This window comes from Cebus imitator, unplaced genomic scaffold (assembly GCF_001604975.1).
Source record: "Cebus imitator isolate Cc_AM_T3 unplaced genomic scaffold, Cebus_imitator-1.0 Scaffold21, whole genome shotgun sequence".
Taxonomy (NCBI): domain Eukaryota; kingdom Metazoa; phylum Chordata; class Mammalia; order Primates; family Cebidae; genus Cebus; species Cebus imitator.
The window spans coordinates 2582828-2602822 of NW_016107336.1; the positions used below are offsets into that span (position 1 = coordinate 2582828).

The window sequence follows — 19995 nt, forward strand, 5'->3', positions numbered from 1 at the left end:
GAACCCTCCATTCTTCTGCGCAGGGAATGTGAGTATGGCTGCCAGAGTTCTGACCCACTGGGGAAAGGGGCCTAAACAGTCTTATTGTTTACTACGTAGGCTTTCACTTGGTTCCTCTGTTTTCAATACAGTTGTATCTCTACCTGTCCTGGAATGCGTTAGAGTCAAGTCTGGAGCCTCTCAGGTGCAATTTGACGTTGCCTGATGAGGTAGAGATGGGGTGATCACCTGGCTAAGCAGAGGATCAAGGGATCTTACTTCACGTACGTGCTTTCAATACACCTTATCTTTCAAGATCCTGGAACCTTCAATTCCTGAGCCCTTCTAGAATTCTGCGGCACACACCAGCATGTATCTCGTCTGAGTTCCCCTCTACAGGCACTCACATTCTAGCTTGGGTTTCAGCCTTCTTGGCTTTGCTAATCAGTTACCACTTATTTATCTACTTTCCATCTTGTAAACGTTGATATCATTTCTCATCTACTGCTATTTCTTTTCCATTCTTCTTGTTCTTTCAAATTGTAACTTTAAAAGCTCTTTATTATCATTTTAGTGGGTTTTCAGTAACAATGACTGTTCAATACAGTGTGATAAATGGAAGTTCTGTATCAGTCAAAAGTATTTTGGTATAATTACACTAGCCTTCATTACATTCCCAGTTTTGATATCTCAAGAATAAATAAGAGTAACAAAGAAGTTTAAAATGTAAATGACATGTCTCTAAATAGCAAATGTTCTACATGATGTATTTGAAATATATTTTAATCTTTATTTGACCAAATAAAAGTGCTCAACTATTTTTTAACCAAAAATATATTTATACTATGACTGATTATTAATCAGCCATATAAATAATCAGACTAAATAAATCACTTCTAAAAGGTTTCTTTTAAATAGATAATTCATCCTTTTATATGCTGAAGAAACAGGCTAAGAGTTTCAGGAAAATTACAGTTTATAGATTTAAGCAATGTTTCATATTCAGTGTTTCCACTATTTGTATTTAGAGAAGCAAGATAACTAGAATTGAGTTACAAGTGATTCTCAGAACTAAAAAACTGGCTCTTATTTGGCCCTTTAAGAAGAAAACTGTCTCATCTTCAATAACCTTGCCAGAAATTATATTATCTCTATTTTACAGATAAGAAAGCTGAGGATAGGCCATTTGCAAAAGATCAAACAGGTAACAAGTGGCAGGGAAAAAATTCAAGCTGAGATCTTCAAGGACTCTTCACAATAACCCAAACAAATTGTATTTCTCTTAATTTTGAATTGAATCCATAATGATATCAGGATAAAAATATGTCTTTAATTTAAATCACAAGTCTAATGTCTTATGAGATGATTAGATGCAAAATTGGTATTAATAACTATTTTATGAAGATGTTATAGTTATAGGCCATTATTAAGGCTACTAAGAAATATCTACATAATTTTTTTAAATTACATCTTAAAAAGTCCAAGTACTAATTTCTCACCCTTGAAACTTTTCACTGAAATTCTTATGTTTAAAAACTACTATGACATTTACATTAATCTCTCTCATGCTCTCCTTGAGAAATAGAAAATAACTTTATAATTTTAGAAAATTTGGCCTATCATAGTATAAAATATTTACCATTATTTACAGATTTCAAGCCACTGATTATAAGCTGGTAGTTCTCAATTGGCACACTATTTTTTCTTACATATTTCAGAGTTACAGGCATTATCAACAAATCTGTTTATCACATCTAAGTTTATTTAAAAGATGCAATTTTTAAACAAGTTTTAAAAATGCTAATCAAGAAAGTTCCAGACTAAGTAAAGCTTTACAACAGAATAAGGTATAAAGGAAACTGAATGGCTTGCCCAAGAGCACAGAGTTCATTATCAGTGACGCCAGGACCTGGGTCTTTTAACTCTAAGAAGAATGCTATTTGTACTACATAATTCTACCTCCAAAAATACAAATACACTGCCATTTCAATGACATAAAACACACTGAGACTCAGATTTTCGCTTTTATTTAAATTAAAAGTGAGGCTTTTTTTCCCCCAAACCTTAAATTTTTGTTACTTTATTTTTAAATTTAAATTTACTTTATTTATTTATTTTGAAGTAGGGTCTTGCTCTGTCACGCAGGCTGGACTGTAGCGGCATGATCATGGCTCACTGAAGCCTCAACCTCCTGGGTTTAAGCAATCCTCTGGAGTAGCTGGGACTACAGGCATGCACTACCATGCCCAGCTAATTAAAAATTTTTTTTCTTTTGTAGAGATGGGGTCTATGTTGTGCAGGCTGGACTTGGACTCCTGGGCTCAAGTGATCCTCCTGCCTCAGCCTGCCAAAGTGCTGGGATTATAGCCATTAGCTACCATACCCAGCCATCATTTTATAGCACAAAAATTACCTAAGTCACTAGGTGAGGGTGAAGAAAAGCAAATAAAATTTCGTAGCTCCAAATCTTATTGCTTGCTCTTCTATCTAATCATCTTAACTTGTTAAAACCTGAAATTCGATCTTATGTATTAAAGCGTGGGCATATCTCATTTTATTGCACTTCACAGATACTGCATTTTTTAAATAAATTGAACATTTGTGGCAACCCTGTGTCGAGCAAACCAGTACCATTTTTCTAACAGCATGTGCTCGCTTTATGTCTCTGTGTCACATTTTGGGAATCCTCACAATATTCCAAACTTTTTCAGTGTTATATCTATTATGGTGATCTGTGATCTTTGATGTTACTGTTGTCATTGTCTTGGGGTGCCACAAACCCCATAAATGTTGTATATGTTCTTACTGCTCCACTGACCGGCCATTCTCCAATTTTTCTCATTCCCTGAGACCCAACAATATTGAAATTAGGCCAATGATTAACAATAACCCTATAATGGCCTCCAATTATTCAAGTGAAAGAAAGAGTCTCATACTTCTCACTTGAAATCAAAAGCTAGAAATAATCGGGCTTAGAGAGGAAGGCATGTCGAAAGCCAAGACAGGCCAAAAGCAAGGCCTTTTGCACAAAATGGTTAGCTAGGTTGTGAATGCAAAGGAAAGCTCTTAAAGGAAATTCAAAATGCTACTCCAGTGAACACATGAATGATAAGAAAACAAACCCACCATATTGATTATATGGAGAAAGTCTGAGTGGTCTAGACAGAAGATTAAACCAGCCACAACATTCCCTTCCTTAAGTTAAAACCTAATCCAGAGCAAGGTTCCAGCTCTCTTCAGTTCTGTGAAAGCTAAAACAGGTGAGAAAGCTGGAGAAGAAAAATTTGATGCTAGCAGAGGTTAGTTCATGAAATTTAAAGTAAGACGTTATCTCCATAACAGCAAAGTGCAAGGTGAAGCAGCAAATGCTGATGTAAAAGCTGTAGCAGCTTATCTAGAACATCTAGCTATGATAACTGATGAGGGTGGCTACACTAAACAGCAGATTGTCAGTAGACAAAAGAGCCTTTTATTGGAAGAAGATGCCATCTAGGACCTTCATAGCTACGGAGAAGTCCACGCCTGGCTTCAAAGCTTCAAAGGACAGATTGATTCTCTTGTTAGGGACTAATACAACTAGTGACTTTAAGCTGAAGCCAATGCCACATTTTCTACTTTGAAAATCTTGGGAGGCATCCTAAAAATCCATAGACTTACGCTAAATCTACTCTGCCTGTGCCGTATAAATGTAACAACAAAGCCTGGATGAAAGCACAGCTGTTTGTGGCATAGTTTACTAAATATTTTAAGCCTACTGTAGAGACCTACTGCTCAGAAAAAAAAAAAAATCCTTTCCAAATAATATTGCTCATTGACAATGCACCTGGTCACCCAAGAGCTCTCATGGAGATGAACAAGGAGATCAATGTTGTTTCATTGTTGTGAACACAACATTCATTCTGCAGCCTGTAAAATAAGGAGCCATTTCAACTTTCAAGTCTTATTATTTAAGAAATACATTTTGTAATGCTATAGTGCCATAGATAATGATTCCTTCAATGGATCTGGGTCAACTGAAAACCTCTGGAAAGGATTAACGATTCCAGATGCCATTAAAAATGTTCATAATTAACGGGAGGAGGTCAAAATATCAAACATTCACAAGAATTTGGAAGAAGTGGATTCCAACCCTCATGATGACTTTGAGAAGTTCAAGATTTCTGTGAAGGAAGTAACTACAGATGTGGTAGAAATAGCAAGAGAACTAGAATTAGAAGTGAAGCCTGAAAATACTATTGAATTACTGCAATCTCATGATCAAACTTAAAACAAATGAGGAGCTACTTCCTATAGATGAGCAAAGGAAGTGATTTCTTGAGAAGAAATCTACTGGTGAAGATGCTGTGAACACTGTTGAAATGACAAGAAAGGATACAGAATGTTACATAAACTGAGCTGATAAAGCAACAGCAATGTCTGAGAGGACTGATTCCAATTTTGGAAGAAATTCTACTCTGGGTGAAATGTCAAATAGCAATGCATGCCGCAGAGAAATCTTTACTGTAAGAAGGAGTCAACTGATGTAGCAAACTTCATTGTTATCTTATTTTAATTAAGATATTGCCAGAGCCATCCTAACCTTCAGCAACCACCACCTGATCAGTCAGCAGACATTACCATAGAGGCAAGACCCTCCACCATCAAAAAGATTATAATTCACTGAAGGCTAATGATGATTAGCAATAAAATATTTTTAATTAAGGTATGTATATTGTTTTTTAAGATATAATGCTATTTCACACTAATAGACTACATACAGTATAGTATAAAGATAACTTTTATATGCACTAGGAAAGCAAAAAAACATGTAACTCGCTTTACGGCAGAATGTAGTGGCCTGGGACAGAATCCACAATATATTTGAGGTATTGCTATAGTTTGTTTTCAACAATCAAATTTCAACACATCTTGATAGAAAAATCAGAATATTCATATAATTCTTATATTATGTAGCTAAAAAACAATGGCCTTTTAAAAATATGTAATACCCATCTCTTTATAGTGCACAAGTAGTAATACAAGTTAGTAAGAGCTGGCTACCACTGACAGAGCACTCAGCTGGTGCCAGGCACTACTCCAAGCACTTTACTGATTCTCTAAAATCCTATAAAGTACTATACTATTATTACCCCCATTATATAGACAAGAAAATCACCTTCTAGGGTCACATGACCTGTACCCAAGCTGTCCAACCTCCTGCAAAAATTTCCTCTCAAAATTCTAAGCCTTCCTATCATGTTCCTTGAAACTTCTGTTGCATTATAAATAAACATATTTCCATGCCTAACTTCTTTTTTTTTGAGACAGAGTTTTGCTCTTGTTGGTCAGGCTGGAGCGCAATGGTGTGATCTCGGCTCACTGCAACCTCTGCCTCCTGGGTTCAAGCGATTCTCCTGCCTCAGCGTCCCAAGTAGATGGGATTACAGGCACGCACCACCACACCCAGCTAATTTTGTATTTTTAGTAGAGATGGGGTTTCACCACGTTGGTCAGGTTGGTCTTGAACTCCCACCCTCAGGTGATCTGCCCGCCTCGGCCTCCCAAAGTGTTCGGATTACTGGTGTGAGCCACTGTGCCCGGCCTCATGCCTAACTTCTTTACAACAGAATGTCCCTCTACCTTTTCATTTAACAATGAAGACTAGTCTGACCATTTCAACCTCTGCTACATTCCCTGTAAGGGAAGTTCCTCATTTCCCACACCCACATATCAGTCTGTAAATGCCCTGGCTCACAAGACTCACCCACTCATTCAAAAGTCCCTCGGCTAGGCCAGGTGTGGTGGCTCATGCCTGTAATCCCAGCACTTTGAGAGACTGAGGCAAGTGAATGACCTGAGGTCAGGGGTTTGAGACCAGCCAGACCAACATGGTGAAACTCCATCTCTACTAAAAATACAAAAATTAGCTGGGCATTGTGGTGCATGCCTATAATCCCAGCTACTCGGGAGGCTGAGACAGAAGAGATGCTTGAACCCAGGAGGCGGAGGGTGCAGGGAGCCAAGATCGCACCATTGCGCTCCAGCCTGGACAACAAGGGTAAAACTCCATCTCAAAAGAAAAACGTCCTTTCTCTGACAAGGACTTCATTCTTAATGCTGCCATAAGCCCTCCTATAATAATAAATGAAATTTATAGAAAGCACCTCTGGAAAATTCACATACATACAACCTTCTGTGAACAGTTTGATCCATGGCCCCCAGGGAGCACTTCTGAAGCTCTTCCATCTACAGCCTGCACACAGCCCATCTCCCATCCCCACCTGGCAGTCTCTCAAAATGTGGTCCAGAGACCATCCATATCAGAATCACCTAGAATGTCTGTTTTAAACCATTCTAAATTTAAACCATTCTAAAGCCTTGTAGAATAAGAAGTCATTTCAACTTTCTCCACTGGAATTAACTTTAGAATGGACTCCCCAAGGATGGAGCCCAGGAATCCCCATTTTAAATACTCTCTCCAGGTGACTCTTATGGCTCATTAATGTTTAGGGCCCATCTCTAAGGATACATGACCCTGATTAAGAATTTGTGTTCTGAAACATTCTTTTCTATTCCTTTCTGCCTCATCCGTTGGCCTCATTCTAGAAGACTTTAACATCAATATGGTAATCTACCTCACCTATGTATTAACTTCCTTGGGGATGGGGGGTGTGGTATATTAGTGACCAACTCCTCTGTACATGACAGAAACCCACTCCTCTTATTGTCACATCCTAGACCCAGAAAAACTCCACTTATCAACACTCCTAACACTCAGAGTGTACTCTGCCCAACCTATCCATCTCCTTCTCCCACCAAATCTGCTCTTGTGCCACAGTCAGACCCAATCCCATGACTTCTGCTTCCTTCCATCTAGCAACGCCCACCTCCAGCTTTAGTTCCAGAGGTGCCCAGCACAGACGACAGTCTGTCTCACGCCCTCTGAGACTGGCTCCCCCCAGACTTCAGAAATACCAACCCTGTACCTTCCATCTCAGAGATGGCCACTGCAGGACTTGGGATGCCAGAGCTACTCTAGCAGGTTGTTACTCTTAGACTCCTTTCCCTTCTCCAGTTCAGGTTGGCCTAGTGATAACAACCATTATTATAACTAATATCTACAAAGCACTAACTGAATTAAGCAGCAATTAATTCATTTAATCCTTACAGCAACTCTATGATAGGGGAACATCATCATCCCCATCATAAACCAGTGACATTGAGGCCAAGAGAGATAAAATAATTTGCCTAAGGTCCCATAGGTAGTGTGCGACCGAGCTGAGATTCGAAGCCCTCCAGCCCCTTTCCACAGCCTGAGCTCAGGTTCCTTCCCTCCTGCTCTAATAATGGAGGAGAAGAGCAAGAAAAGAAAAGAGCAACCCAGTCATTTACCACTTGAAGAAAACGAGCTCACAGCTCCTATTGTGCTGGAAAACTTTGCCCTGTGCTCCACTCCTCCATTTTATATTTGAGACTCATGTTTTACCCTCTCCTGGGCTTTTTGTAACTCATCTTCAAAATATGGCAACAGAGAGTGGTTTTAAAAAATGTTTTGGAAAGCTTATTTATCAGTTTTACGTGTTGAAACTTTGTCTTTTATCAGCCACGACTTCTGAACAGTAGCATGTAAAGTAGTATGGAAAACTTCAAGACTGAAAATGAATATTGTGGAAAATTTTTCAAACTCACCTCTTATTTTTCTTGTAATTCTCCAGTTGCTGGGACTGCATATGTTTGCATCTTTCGAATTCACACTGCCCGCATAAGTCTTCCAGATGCAGCAGGTTGCTCTCTACCTCCTCAAAACTAGCCTCTAAATGAGCTAGAAGTATATAAAAATAAACAAAATTCAAAAATCACAATACTGATCATTACGCATACAAAAAGTATCAAAAAAGTAAAAGTTTACATTGCTGAGATTGTTTTGCATTTATTTAACTTTATTAAACTTTCTTGAAGCAAAATAAAATACACTGGCCAACATTAAAACATAATTCAAATTACCTTTTTTGACCATATTTCAAGCATTTTCAAGATGGAACTTTCCTAAATACTTATTAAGCAGGAAGACAAAGACATGGAGGAACATCATGATTAATGCAATGTCCTAATGACCCATACATCACACGTGAATAACCAATTTTCACATAATAAGAATACGGCAAAATATAATTAACACAAATTATACCTAACTTCATATCTGTGCCTCTAAATTACGTTAGCATTTGTTTTGCCTCTGGCACATCACATACACAAATCTTCAAGGCACAATGGATATGTATAAATACTTGGTAAGCATGGGTTACTAGGCTACTCAGTGGTTGGATGAAGAAGGGACTTAGCTCTAGCTGTCAGGTGACCAGTCTTTCACTACTCCACTCTACTACTAGGCCACAGAGCTTTGCGGCTATTTTGGAACGTAAGGATCACCCACTCAAACCTTTCACTGAAAAGATTCAAGACTAAAGCCTAGAAAAACAAATTCCGTGCCTTGCCCAAACAAGCTAGTGAAGGGCCACACAGCCAGTGAAGGGCAGTCAGGAATCCAAACTGAATCCCTCTCACATTACAAAATTTCCAATTGATGGGATGCTACATAAACTGAGATTACAGGGGCAAGGATTTGTTGTTTTCTCATATGAATGAAAAGCTTTTGAGGTCAAAGATTTGAGAACTCAAACAGCCTCATAACTAGTTATCTATTATTCACTGACATATGCCAGTCACTGGAATACAAAGATGAAAAAGACAGTCCCGGAGCTCAAAGAGCTTACAGGAGAGGGGAGGGATATTTCAATGGCAACAGAGCACGACAGAGTGAGGCGTGATGTGCTGTAGGAACTCAAAGGACTGGCATCTAACACAGATGAGGGGAAAGCTCAGCAAGAAATGACTCCCAAGTCGGGAAGTAACAGCGATCCAGTGGGGAAGGGAGTCATGAGGAGGAACAAGCTGGCTGTGCAGCCTTCCAGTCTTGGGTTCATTTAAACAGCTGCAATATAATTCCTTCATTTATGTATTAGCTTTTCATATGACTTTCTACACTAGCTTTCACAGGATTTAGGTTGGAAGGAAACTCCTCAAATTTCATCTAGGTATATTGAGATGGAAATTTTTGCCTGTTTTTGGAAATCCTAGCAAGAGCAATTCGGCAAAACAAAGAAGGAAAGATATCCAAATAGGAAAGGAGGAAGTCAAATTGCCCCTGTTTGCAGATGACATGATCTTATGTATAAAAAAAACTCTAAAAGCGCCACCAAAAAAACTTTTAGAACTTAAATTCAGTAAAGTTACAGGATACAAAATCAACATACAAAAGTTAGTAGCATTTCTATACACCACCGATGAACGTTCGGGGGGGAGAAATCAAGAAAGCAATCCCATTTCCAATAGTTACAAAAAATTACAATACTTAATAAATTTAACCAAGGGGATGAAAGAGCCAGGTGCGGTGGCTGACACCTGTAATCTCAGCACTTTGGGAGGCTGAGGCATGAGGATCGCTTGAGCCCAGGAGTTTGAGAGCAAGGGGATGAAAGATCTCTACAAGACAAACTATAAAACACTAATCAAAGAAGTTGAAGAAGACGCAAAAATAAAAAGACATCCCCATGTTCATGAATTAGAAGAATTAATATTGTGAAAATGATCATACTGCCAAAAGTGATCTACAGATTAAATGCAATCCCTATCAAAACACCAATGACGTTCCTCACAGAAACAGAAAAAAAAAAAAAAAATTCCAGAACTCATATGGACTCACACAAGACCTTGAATAGCCAGAGCAATCCTGAGCAAAAATAACAAAGCTGGAAAAATCAGATCATCTGACTTCAAAATATACTACAAAAAGCTACAGTAACCAAAACAGCACGATGCTGGCATAAAATCAGACCCACTGGAACAGAACAGAGAACCCAGAAAATCCAGAAATAAATCCAGATATTTATAGCCAATCAGTTTTTGACAAAGGCATCAAGAGCATTTGTTGGGAAATGCATGGTCTCATCAATAAGTGATGCTTGCTTAAGTAAATATCCATATGGAGAAGAATGAAACTGGACCCTTTTCTTTCACCCTATAAAAAAATCAACTCCTAATGGATTAAAGACTTAAATGTAAGAGCTGAAACCATGAAACTGCTAAAAGAAAACACAGGGGAAATATTTCAGAACATTGGTTTGGGCAAAGATTTTATCAAGAAAACGTCAAAGGCACAAGCAACAAAAGCAAAAACAGACAAACCGGATTATATCAAACTAAAAAGCTTTTGCCTGGAAAAAAAAAAATCAAGATGGAAAAGACAACCAGCAAAATGAGAGAAAATACCTGCAAATTACTCATCCCACAAGGGATTAATATCCTTTCCTTTGGATATATCCCTAGTAGTGGGACTGCTAGCCGTATGGTGTTCTATTTTTGTTTTGTTTTGGAGGAACCTCCATACTGTTTTCCATACTAGCCCTACTAATTTAAATTCCCAAGAAATTCTTATACAAGGAACCCAAAATTCAACAGCAAAAAAAAACAATTAAAAAAAATCCTATTAAAAAATGGGGAAATGAATGGAATAGACATCTCTCAAAAGAAGGTACACGAACGGCCAACAGGTATATGGAAGAATGTTCAACATCACTAATTATAAGGGAAATTCAAATCAAAACCACAATGAGATATCATCTCACCCTAGTTAGAATAGCTATTGCCAGATGGAAATAACAGGCACTAGGGATTCCAAAAGGGGGAAGGGGTGGGAAGGGACAAAGACTGAAAAATTACCCATTGGGTACAATGTTCACTATTTGGGTATTGGGTACACTACAAGCCCAATCTCCTCCAATATGCAATACAGCCATGCAACAAACAAGCACATGTACCCCCTAAAACTAAAAAAAGAAAAGAATATCTATTACTGAAAACACCAAAAAAATAACAAATGCTGGCAAGGATGCAGAGAAAGGGGAGTTCTCATACACTGTTGGTGGGAATTTAAATTAGTATAGCCATTATAGAAAACAGTATGGAAGTTCCTTTAAAAAGCTAAAGTAGAGAGAAGAGACGAGGGCACGAGCATCGGATCGCCATGCCTTTCTTGGATGTGCAGAAAAGGTTTGGCATTAACCTAGATCGGCTGGACAATCCAAAGTGCCGAACAGCCCTACAAGTTTCCTGCTCGATGTCATGCTTTTGAAAAAGAATGGACAGAATGTGCACATGGAATCAGTACTATCCGGGCGGAGAAAAAGTGCAGGATAGAAAATGATGGTTTCACAGAGTGTATACTTCGGAAAAAAACGATGAAACGTATGGAATACCATCTGGAGGCAATGGGAAAAACTGAAGAAGGAAGGGAAGTACACCCCTCCACCTCACCACATGGGCAAGGGGGAGCCTCGGCCCTGAGCAGACACAGCTACTGATATCTGGTGGCCGATTTTCATGTTCTCTGTTCTCCACTGGAAAGGTTGTTTATGGAAAACCTGCTTGTCGAAGTGTGTAAAAATAAAGTATTGCTCCATCCTAAAAACAAAACAAAACCAACAAAAAAAGTAGAATGACCATGTGACCAGCAGTCCCACTACTATCGGAGACACAGCCAAGGGAAAGGAAATCAGTGTACTGAAGTGTTATCTGTACTCTCATGTTCACTGCAGCTCTATACACAATAGCTAAGATATGAATTCAACCTAAGTGTCCATCAATGGATGAATAAAGAAAATGTGTTACATATAAACAATATAATACTATTCAGCCATAGAAAAGATTTAAGTTCTGTCATTCACAGGATGTTATGTTAAGTGAAATAAGCCTGGCACAGAAAGATAAATGCTGCATGTTGGGACTCCTTCTCTGGATGCACTCCCATGGCAGCATGGGAGCTGTCTCTCCTTCTCTTTCTTTCTCTCTCTCTGCCTAATAAATTGCTCTCTGTAAACCTCAAAAAAAAAGAATGCTGAATGTTTTCACCCATATGTGGAAGCTAAAAATGTTGATCCCAGGGAAGCAGAGGGTAGAATAATGCTTACTAGAGGATGCTGGGGAGGTGAGCAGTAGCCAAAGGTTGGTTAACAGATACAAATTTACAATGACATAGGAAGAATAAGTTCTAGCATTCTATAGCACTGTAGGGAGAGTATAACAATTTATTGTATTTGTTCAAATAGCAAAAGAATGGATTTTGAATGTTCCCAACACACACAAAAAAATGGTGTTTCGGGAGATGGATATGCTCACTACCTTGATTTGATTATTACAAATTATGTCCATATATCAAAAATCACACTGTGCCCTATAAATATACACAATTATGTGTCAATTAAAAATAATAAAAGCAAAAAATAAACATGTAAATACCTAAAATTTTTTTAAAAGAAAAGACAAGGCAGAAACTGGGAGAAAAACCTTTGTAGAACATACCTGATAAAGGACTGATATCCAAAATATACAAAGTACTCAATCTGCAACTGAGGGACAGTCTACAAAATATCTGATCACCATGTCTCAGAAAGCTGTCATGGTCATCAAAAACAAAAAAAACGTGTGAAAAACTGTCCAGGCCAAGAGGAGCCTAACAACAAAAGATGACTAAATTTAATGTCGTCTCCTGAATAGGATCTTGGAACCTTTTTCTTGGAAAAGAATATTAAGTAAAAAAGAAATATTAATAAAGGATTAATTTTTAGTAATAATGAAAAGATTTGATTTTTAATTAATCTTTGTTTGATCCAAACAGCTATTAAATAATCCAGAAGTACTGACATTTTCTTTTTTATCCTCTTCTCAAGCATTTATCCTTTGAATTACAAATAATCCAATTATATTCAAGTTATTTTAAAATATATGATGAAGTTATTATTGACCATAGTCACCCTACCCTACTGTGCTATCAAATAGGTGTTATTCCTTCTTTTTTTTTTTTTTTTTTTTTTTTTTTTTTTTTTTTTTTTTGGATACTTTCTAATACCCTAAATTTTAACTCTACTAAATAGTTGTGCTTATAAAAACTCCCTCTTCTCTCTGGTAGGGTATAAAGCTTAAAAACATGAATTTGGGGGGAGGGGAATAAAATTTACTCAAAAGTGAAAATATGACAAGTAGTTTAGCAGTTTTCTTCAAATATTTTAGGTACTGACTTTTATCACTGATATATCACTGTAAACCACCAGTAAATCTGGAAAAGGCTAATAATAACATAGTTTATAGAAGTTTTGAATTTAGTTTCAGGGGCCACATAAAACAGCTGCTATATGTGATTATGGAACGCTTAAATGAAACAATTCGTAAAATCTAAATTTTAGCCAACGAATAATTATATTTACAATTTTTAAGAATGTCATAAATGGAACATAAGGGGTTTGTATAGGGCAATCGGGCAAAATGATGTACTGCCATACACACACACACACACACACACACTCACCCACACACATACACACACATTTTTGTGGTACAGATGAGGCCTTGCTATGACCCAGCTGGTCTTGAACTCCTGGGCCTGAGCGATCCTCCTGCCTTGGCCTCCCAAAGTGCTGGAATTATAGCCGTGAGCCACCACACCCAGCCTACATTGCTTTTTGTTTTATTAAATGAAAAATTGACTAGGATATTCAGCTTGGGAGCTAGTACTCCTAGCACTAAAGAAGCAATACTCAGCTCATTCTGTTATAACTAGTCTAACAGGGTCTTAAAATGTACAAAAGATTATCATAGCTAATATGATTATTTAAAAGGCTGTTTCATTTTGATTAGTGATAAAAACTAGAATAGTTAAATTTAATATAGACTCCATTTAACTCTAAGCTACTTGGTGCATTCAGTATCACGCATGTATTCTTAGCATATGGCGGAGGAACTGGTTAAGAGCTGGGCTTTGAAGCACAAGCTTAAAAACTCAGCTCTGCTCCTGCCAGATGAGATGCAATGTGATAAGTCGTCTGTGAAGAGAGAGCTAACAACACACATCTTGCAAAGCTGTTACAAGGATTAAATGAACCAAAGTACCTAAACTTAATACTTGACAGTTAGTAAATAATTAATGTTTGAATATAAAAAATATAGAGAAAATTTTTATAGATTAGCTAATTTTTATATTTAATAAAAGTCATTAAAACTAATAATTTCATTGACCAGTAATGATCATGATGTAAATAAGATCTATGGATGTATTAGATCAAAATGTCAACAACATCTTAGTTTTTACCTTACAAACTTACATACCTGTAAATTATTTTCCAGGCTATATTCTTAAGATCTCCTATAGGTAAAAGGAATTACGTTTCAAATGATTTTTCTGAACAGAAACTATGTAATGGAGCCAACAATTAGTCCATGCTGGAAAATGTATATGTTCTTTTTACCTTTTTAATCTTTATCTGGACAGATGGCAATTTCCATTTAGATTCTAGCTCTGTTGGTTGACTACAGAGCTAATGAGGCCAGGAACTTAAATGAGGTTGATCTCTAGGCAGGCCAATTAATTTCTCATGGATAGACATTCTGTCCTATGTACAAATTGTACTTGCTGCCCTAGTCACTCTTTTGTTAATAACGTGGGGACCAGATGAAAACGTGTGAGTGGTTTAGCAACCTGGAATTCCTAATGAGAAGCAAACTGTACATCCTTCTGAATAGGATGGCATCATGCTCTCGTGCTGAATGACAAATTCAGACTAAAAATGCTTGGAACAGTGAGTGGTCATTTTACTGCTAACACCAAATTCATATTTATGCTCTCCCCTTTAAAAAGCTTTACAGGCTCCTGAGTCCTTTTAAGTTAAACTCCTTATCATTCAGAGACCTACTGCTGTCTGGCCACAAGCTGCGTTTACTTCACTTCTTTCCTTCACATATTCTACATTACTGCAAAACAAGGTGAGTCCTGCTGCCTCCTCCTCCTCACCTCTTCCTGTCCCTAACCCCAGCTTGCCTTTTCAGGCACAGGCCAGTGGCAGCCTGCCCTCATCCCACGGGCTCCCTTCCTCTTCTCTGCTTCCACAGACTTTTGAGACTCACACAGGACTCATTCTGACTGATATCATACAGCTAGTTGTATATTCTTACCTCGCTTCACAATCAGTAAGGGTCTTAAAGGTGCAGATTGTATGTTTGCTTCTTTGCTATCCCCTAATAACATGTCCACTGAATTCAATAAGGAATAATTTCTGGCGACAGAATGATTCTATTACTCTAACACGTAAAATAACCAAGAAGGAAAATCTATTCATGGTCATGTAGTTTTAATATTAAGACGTTATGCCCAATTTTGTAAAAGAATAAACATGAGCAGAGAACTTAGGAAACATTAAACAACATGATACTTTATTAGCAGTATATTAACTAAACCACGTCACATTATCAGTGACTTAAAAAAGAAGTGATAAAAATTTTCCATTTTAACACTTAACAGGTTTGAAATCAGTAATAAAATATAAAAGAATTGTGTTGAAAAAAATAAATGTTCTCCCCCTCTTATATTAAAAACTTAAAAAGCTCTTCATGTAAGTACATATATAATGTGTATTCTGGGTATTTTATGTCAAATTTAAGTTGGCAGAAATTTAATTTCCCCGTCACAGCCTGCACATTTCCTGTTGCAAAACAAGTTGCATATAAGAGTACATTTGGTAACCAACTTAGGATGCATATACATAAAACACTAGCAGGCCTCCATGGACACAAATGTACCTTTACAAGAAGCTCAAGCCTCACCATTTTGCTCGCTATAACAACAGCATATGTCTCATTTGGTGATCAGTGGAAAAGATAGGTGGAATTTTATTGTGAAAAGCCATCTGGGAATGCCTGACAGCTGTGCAGGAAAGAGCTTCACAAATCTTTGTGAGAAGGCTGTCCCAGAGGAAGAGCAATTCTGTTTGGAATTTTTCTTTGTGTCATTTGTTTCAAATACATATTATCTGTAGTGTAACCACTGATATATGAAGAATGAAGAAGCACACGAAAATTAATTATTTCCCACTTAATGAGTTCTTTTCTAACAAAATAATTAGCCTCATGGAACAAAGAAATCTCCTTTGGCTGTAAACCCATAGGTCATAGAGGCCAGGTACTGAAAGATCAAAAGACTCTTTAAATGCTTATGTTACACTTTTACGTACTAAGGCAATAAGGTAATGATGGTATGAGTAAGGAAACTTTAAGAGGTGCATTAACTTCCAAAAGCCATTATGGAACAACTGAGATCTATGTAGTAGCCTAAAAGGTGTCTAATGTTAGTTAATATGCCTCTTGAAGGGTCTAAACTCAGAAAGTAACCTGGACATAAAATAATCTAGTTCATGAAAAACTAACAGGGTTATGATAATCTCTCTGTTAAATGCCCTCTCAAATTCTGTACCAAAGAAAGCAAAACCATATTGTAGGTCAACTCAAAAGAAAAAGAAAAACTCAGTATATAGCTGCCATTCTCTTATATCTAAGAGTTGTTATCTAGGAATTAACAGAATCTTCTGGCTGGGTACAGTAGCTCAATCCTGTAATGCCAGAGCTTTGGGAGGTTGAGGCAGGAAGATCTCTTGAGTCCAGGAATAGTTTGAGGCTGCAGTGAGCTATGATCACACCACTGTGCTACAGCCTAGACAAGGGTGAGACACTGTTTCTAAAAAAGAAATAAAATTTTTTAAACAAAAACAAAACCCAGAATCTTCTGTTCTAGATGAAGGAACAGTCTTTTTCAATAGGTCGTATAAAATAAGCGAGGAGATAGAGAAAATTCAGACAAGACATTTTGAACTTGAATAAAGGAATAGGATTATACTACCCTCTAGTGGAAGTTCAAGAGAATTCAGTATATCTTTTCAAACATTGTTCCAGTTTTATGATTAAGAAACATTGTGGTTTTCCACAGAATAAGTGCAAAGAATCTGGATAAAAACATTTCATTGTATGCTTACACACCTTCAATGTACAGAATACTAATATCACCACACTGAATGTGGTTTTGCATTCTAAACTGTTTTGCAGTACAAGCTTATTTGCGTAACATCCATCTAAACTCTCCTGTCACAGAATAATGGTTTGTAAATTCACGAAGGCTAGAGAGGCCCCGACTAGAACGTCGGCATCTTGATGGCAGGCGCCCAGCCTTGTTCACTCCTGTGTGTCCAGGGCCTGCACACAGTGCATGGCGCATGGCAGATGCCCAGTATGTACCAGGCACTGTGCTAAGTGGTTACGTCTGTCATCTGATTTAATCCAGACAGGTATGCTCATGGTCATCTTGCAGACAAGAAAACTAAAGCTTGGAGCCACTGAGAAATCTACATGGTTCTTAAAGCGAGGAAGTTGTAGGATTGGGACCCAAACCCGGATCTGTAAGTTCCCAGCCCTTGTTTTGCCAGTTCCCAGCATACCTTTATTATTTATTTTTAAAACGACAAACCTTATCAGTAAGTATCAATTAAACAGGCTTTTATAAGCTGGACTGAAACCAACATGAACGGATCATCTGTTGTAACTTAACAATTTCCAAGGGGCTAGGTAACCAGGAGTCGTGTCAATGAAGCCATGAGATAACACAGCTAAACACATCATCAAAAGTCCAAATGGCTCACATAAGATAAATCCTTTACCCTTCAATAAAAGCAGACCGTCTAGAGAGCAAAGTAAGACCAAAAGAGTGAAGCTGCCCAGAAAATGGAGGGACTGACAGGAAATGGTGTTACATCTGACAGTGAAAGGGTAAAACGTTCAAAGAAGCTAGGGGAATCCTGTGACTAAATATAATTGGTTATTACTTTCTTCTAAGTTTGTTTTTATTTTTCATTATTGCTTAACTATTTAAGCCTTGCAATATTATGTCAAGGTATTTAGGTGATAATAGGAGATATTCTGAGGCTCCAAAAAACAAAAAAAAGAACCTAGTTAACGAGTGAGCATTTAAAACACTAAATGTTCCCAAAATTTAAGAATGATACATAAATGTATCAGAATGAATTCATAAAGTACATTAATGGTGCAGATATAGGTTTACACAATTCGCCCCATCAAATTTGGCTTCAAAGTGTTTGTCTTCCTACTGTAAAGAATATCAGCACTGATTCTACGAAGCTTAAATTGCTTGGCTAAAAGCTTCATGATTTTCAAACATCCCTCTCTGGGCTTACTCCAGGTCAACAAATACTAACTAGGTCTCTAAAATTCCAAGTTTTGATATGCTATCTTCCACAGTCATCCATTACTAATTATAAATATGAGGCAAATAACAGCAATAGATTAAAACCCAAAGGGAGCATGTATTTAAATGCTAATAGTAATTTAGACTGGCAATATATGCGAAAAATAACCATCCAGACAGATCTTCTAAGGAAACTGAATTAACTCTATAAAAAGAGCTAAGTATCAGACGAGAGAGAAAAAATTACTCAAATTAATTTGGAAGTGACTATCTAACCAGAACAGTATATCAAAGAATCTTTCAGCTTTAATTTGCCTTTAGTGTTAGATGTTCTCAGATTACTAAAAAAGAGAGGATTCAAGTGAACATTTGGAAGACATATCTCGTGCATTTAAGAAGTCAAAATGCAGTTTCTGAAGAATAAGGTCATGTATCACTAAACATTAAACACTTTTCAGGATATTAGAATCCTAACTGGGAATGAACATACAATATATTCTATGAAAGACTTATAGAGACTGCATTTCCTAAATGGAATTGACTACGTAAATAATTAGAATTGTGGCAGAATGCATTTATTCAACAGAGTGGTATTAAGCAAACAACTATCTGTAAACAGATTTACCTAGCTGGGGAAATACAAGAGGTTATCACGAGAGAATACGTCTGCAAAGAAACATATAACCAGTAAAAAGCAAGTGACTCAAAGAGACACAGGAAGATGAGCTGAAAGAAAGTGGCTAAGAACATTCCAAACATCTTAAAGGCTATGTCCAAGGCTTAGGAAGGACCATTGCTATACCTGTAAGAGGGAAGCCATGCAGAGGGCAACTGCAGCCATTTTACATTTCTGTAAGACCCAGAATCTCTTCTGCATGCCCTGCCTTCAGAAAGAACAAAACACGGACCCTGAAAGGCACGGCAACAGCCAGGGGATTTGAAGAATACAGTTCATAGAGACCTCCTGAGAGCTCTCATCCTACTGCCTCGTCACCCATTGAGGATATCATCAATGTGGCTGGGATCCTAGATGCATTTATAAATTCTGTGATCCTGAGCAAGTTGCAACCTCTCCAAGCCTTAGTTTATCTGTAAATTGGGAATAATAAAAGCTACTTTTGTGGGATTCTTATGAGAATTACAAACACTATGTAAAGTATCTAATAAGCACTGACATAGAGTAGGTGCTATAAAGGTTAGCTACTGTTATCAGCAACAGCACTCCAAATACTATCTATTTTGTTCACACACAAACTCTTTTATGATTTGCTAATTGTCTTGTAAATCAGTCTTGTTTTGCTTTGAATGAGGCAATATTGAAAATAGGAAGAGATAATAGGGTATCTTTAGCTTCTCACCTAAAAGACTAAAACAGGTTATTAGCTCAAGAACTTTATTTCCCATACAGATAGCTCCTACCTCCTACTCTACTAAGAACTTAAGCTTGATTAGAAAATAGTAAGCTACAATATTATCCTCAGACGTGGCGTTATCAAACATAAAAGATAATTTTCTGAATATAAACCCAAGAAGAAAGAATACCAACATAATCCATCCAAATGAAAACAATCACACACAAAAAATTTCCAGAGTATAAATTTAGCCAAACAGGTACCCTCGTTTACTCTTTTTGTTGTTGTTGCTGTTGTTTGAGACAAGGTCTCACTATGTTGCCTAGGCCGGATCCAAACTCCTGGGCTCAAGCAATCCTGCCTCAGTCTCCAGGATAGCTGCAACTGCAGGCACGCGCCACCACACCCAGCACAAGTACCCTCATTTAACCAGATTTGTTTGATCTTTAATCCATTTGAGGAAAAATATATATATACTACAAGACATAAAAGTCTGGCAGATCTAAGTTTTAAAAGAAACAATTTCTGGACTATATCCTGCAGTCAGCACAA

General features: G+C 37.4%; 1 protein-coding gene and 1 pseudogene across 3 annotated transcripts in view; one reads left to right on the forward strand and one right to left on the reverse strand.

Moving 5' to 3' along the window:
* Positions 1 to 19995, reverse strand: part of DTNBP1 (dystrobrevin binding protein 1) — a 142530-nt gene that overhangs the window by 81859 nt on the left and 40676 nt on the right. For all 3 annotated transcript variants that reach the window (XM_037736011.1, XM_017521317.2, XM_037736010.1), the window contains one exon: positions 7648 to 7780. In XM_037736011.1, the coding sequence (XP_037591939.1) occupies positions 7648 to 7780 (133 nt within the window). The remainder of the gene's footprint in view (positions 1 to 7647; positions 7781 to 19995) is intronic.
* On the forward strand, positions 11027 to 12033 carry LOC108298746 (annotated as a pseudogene).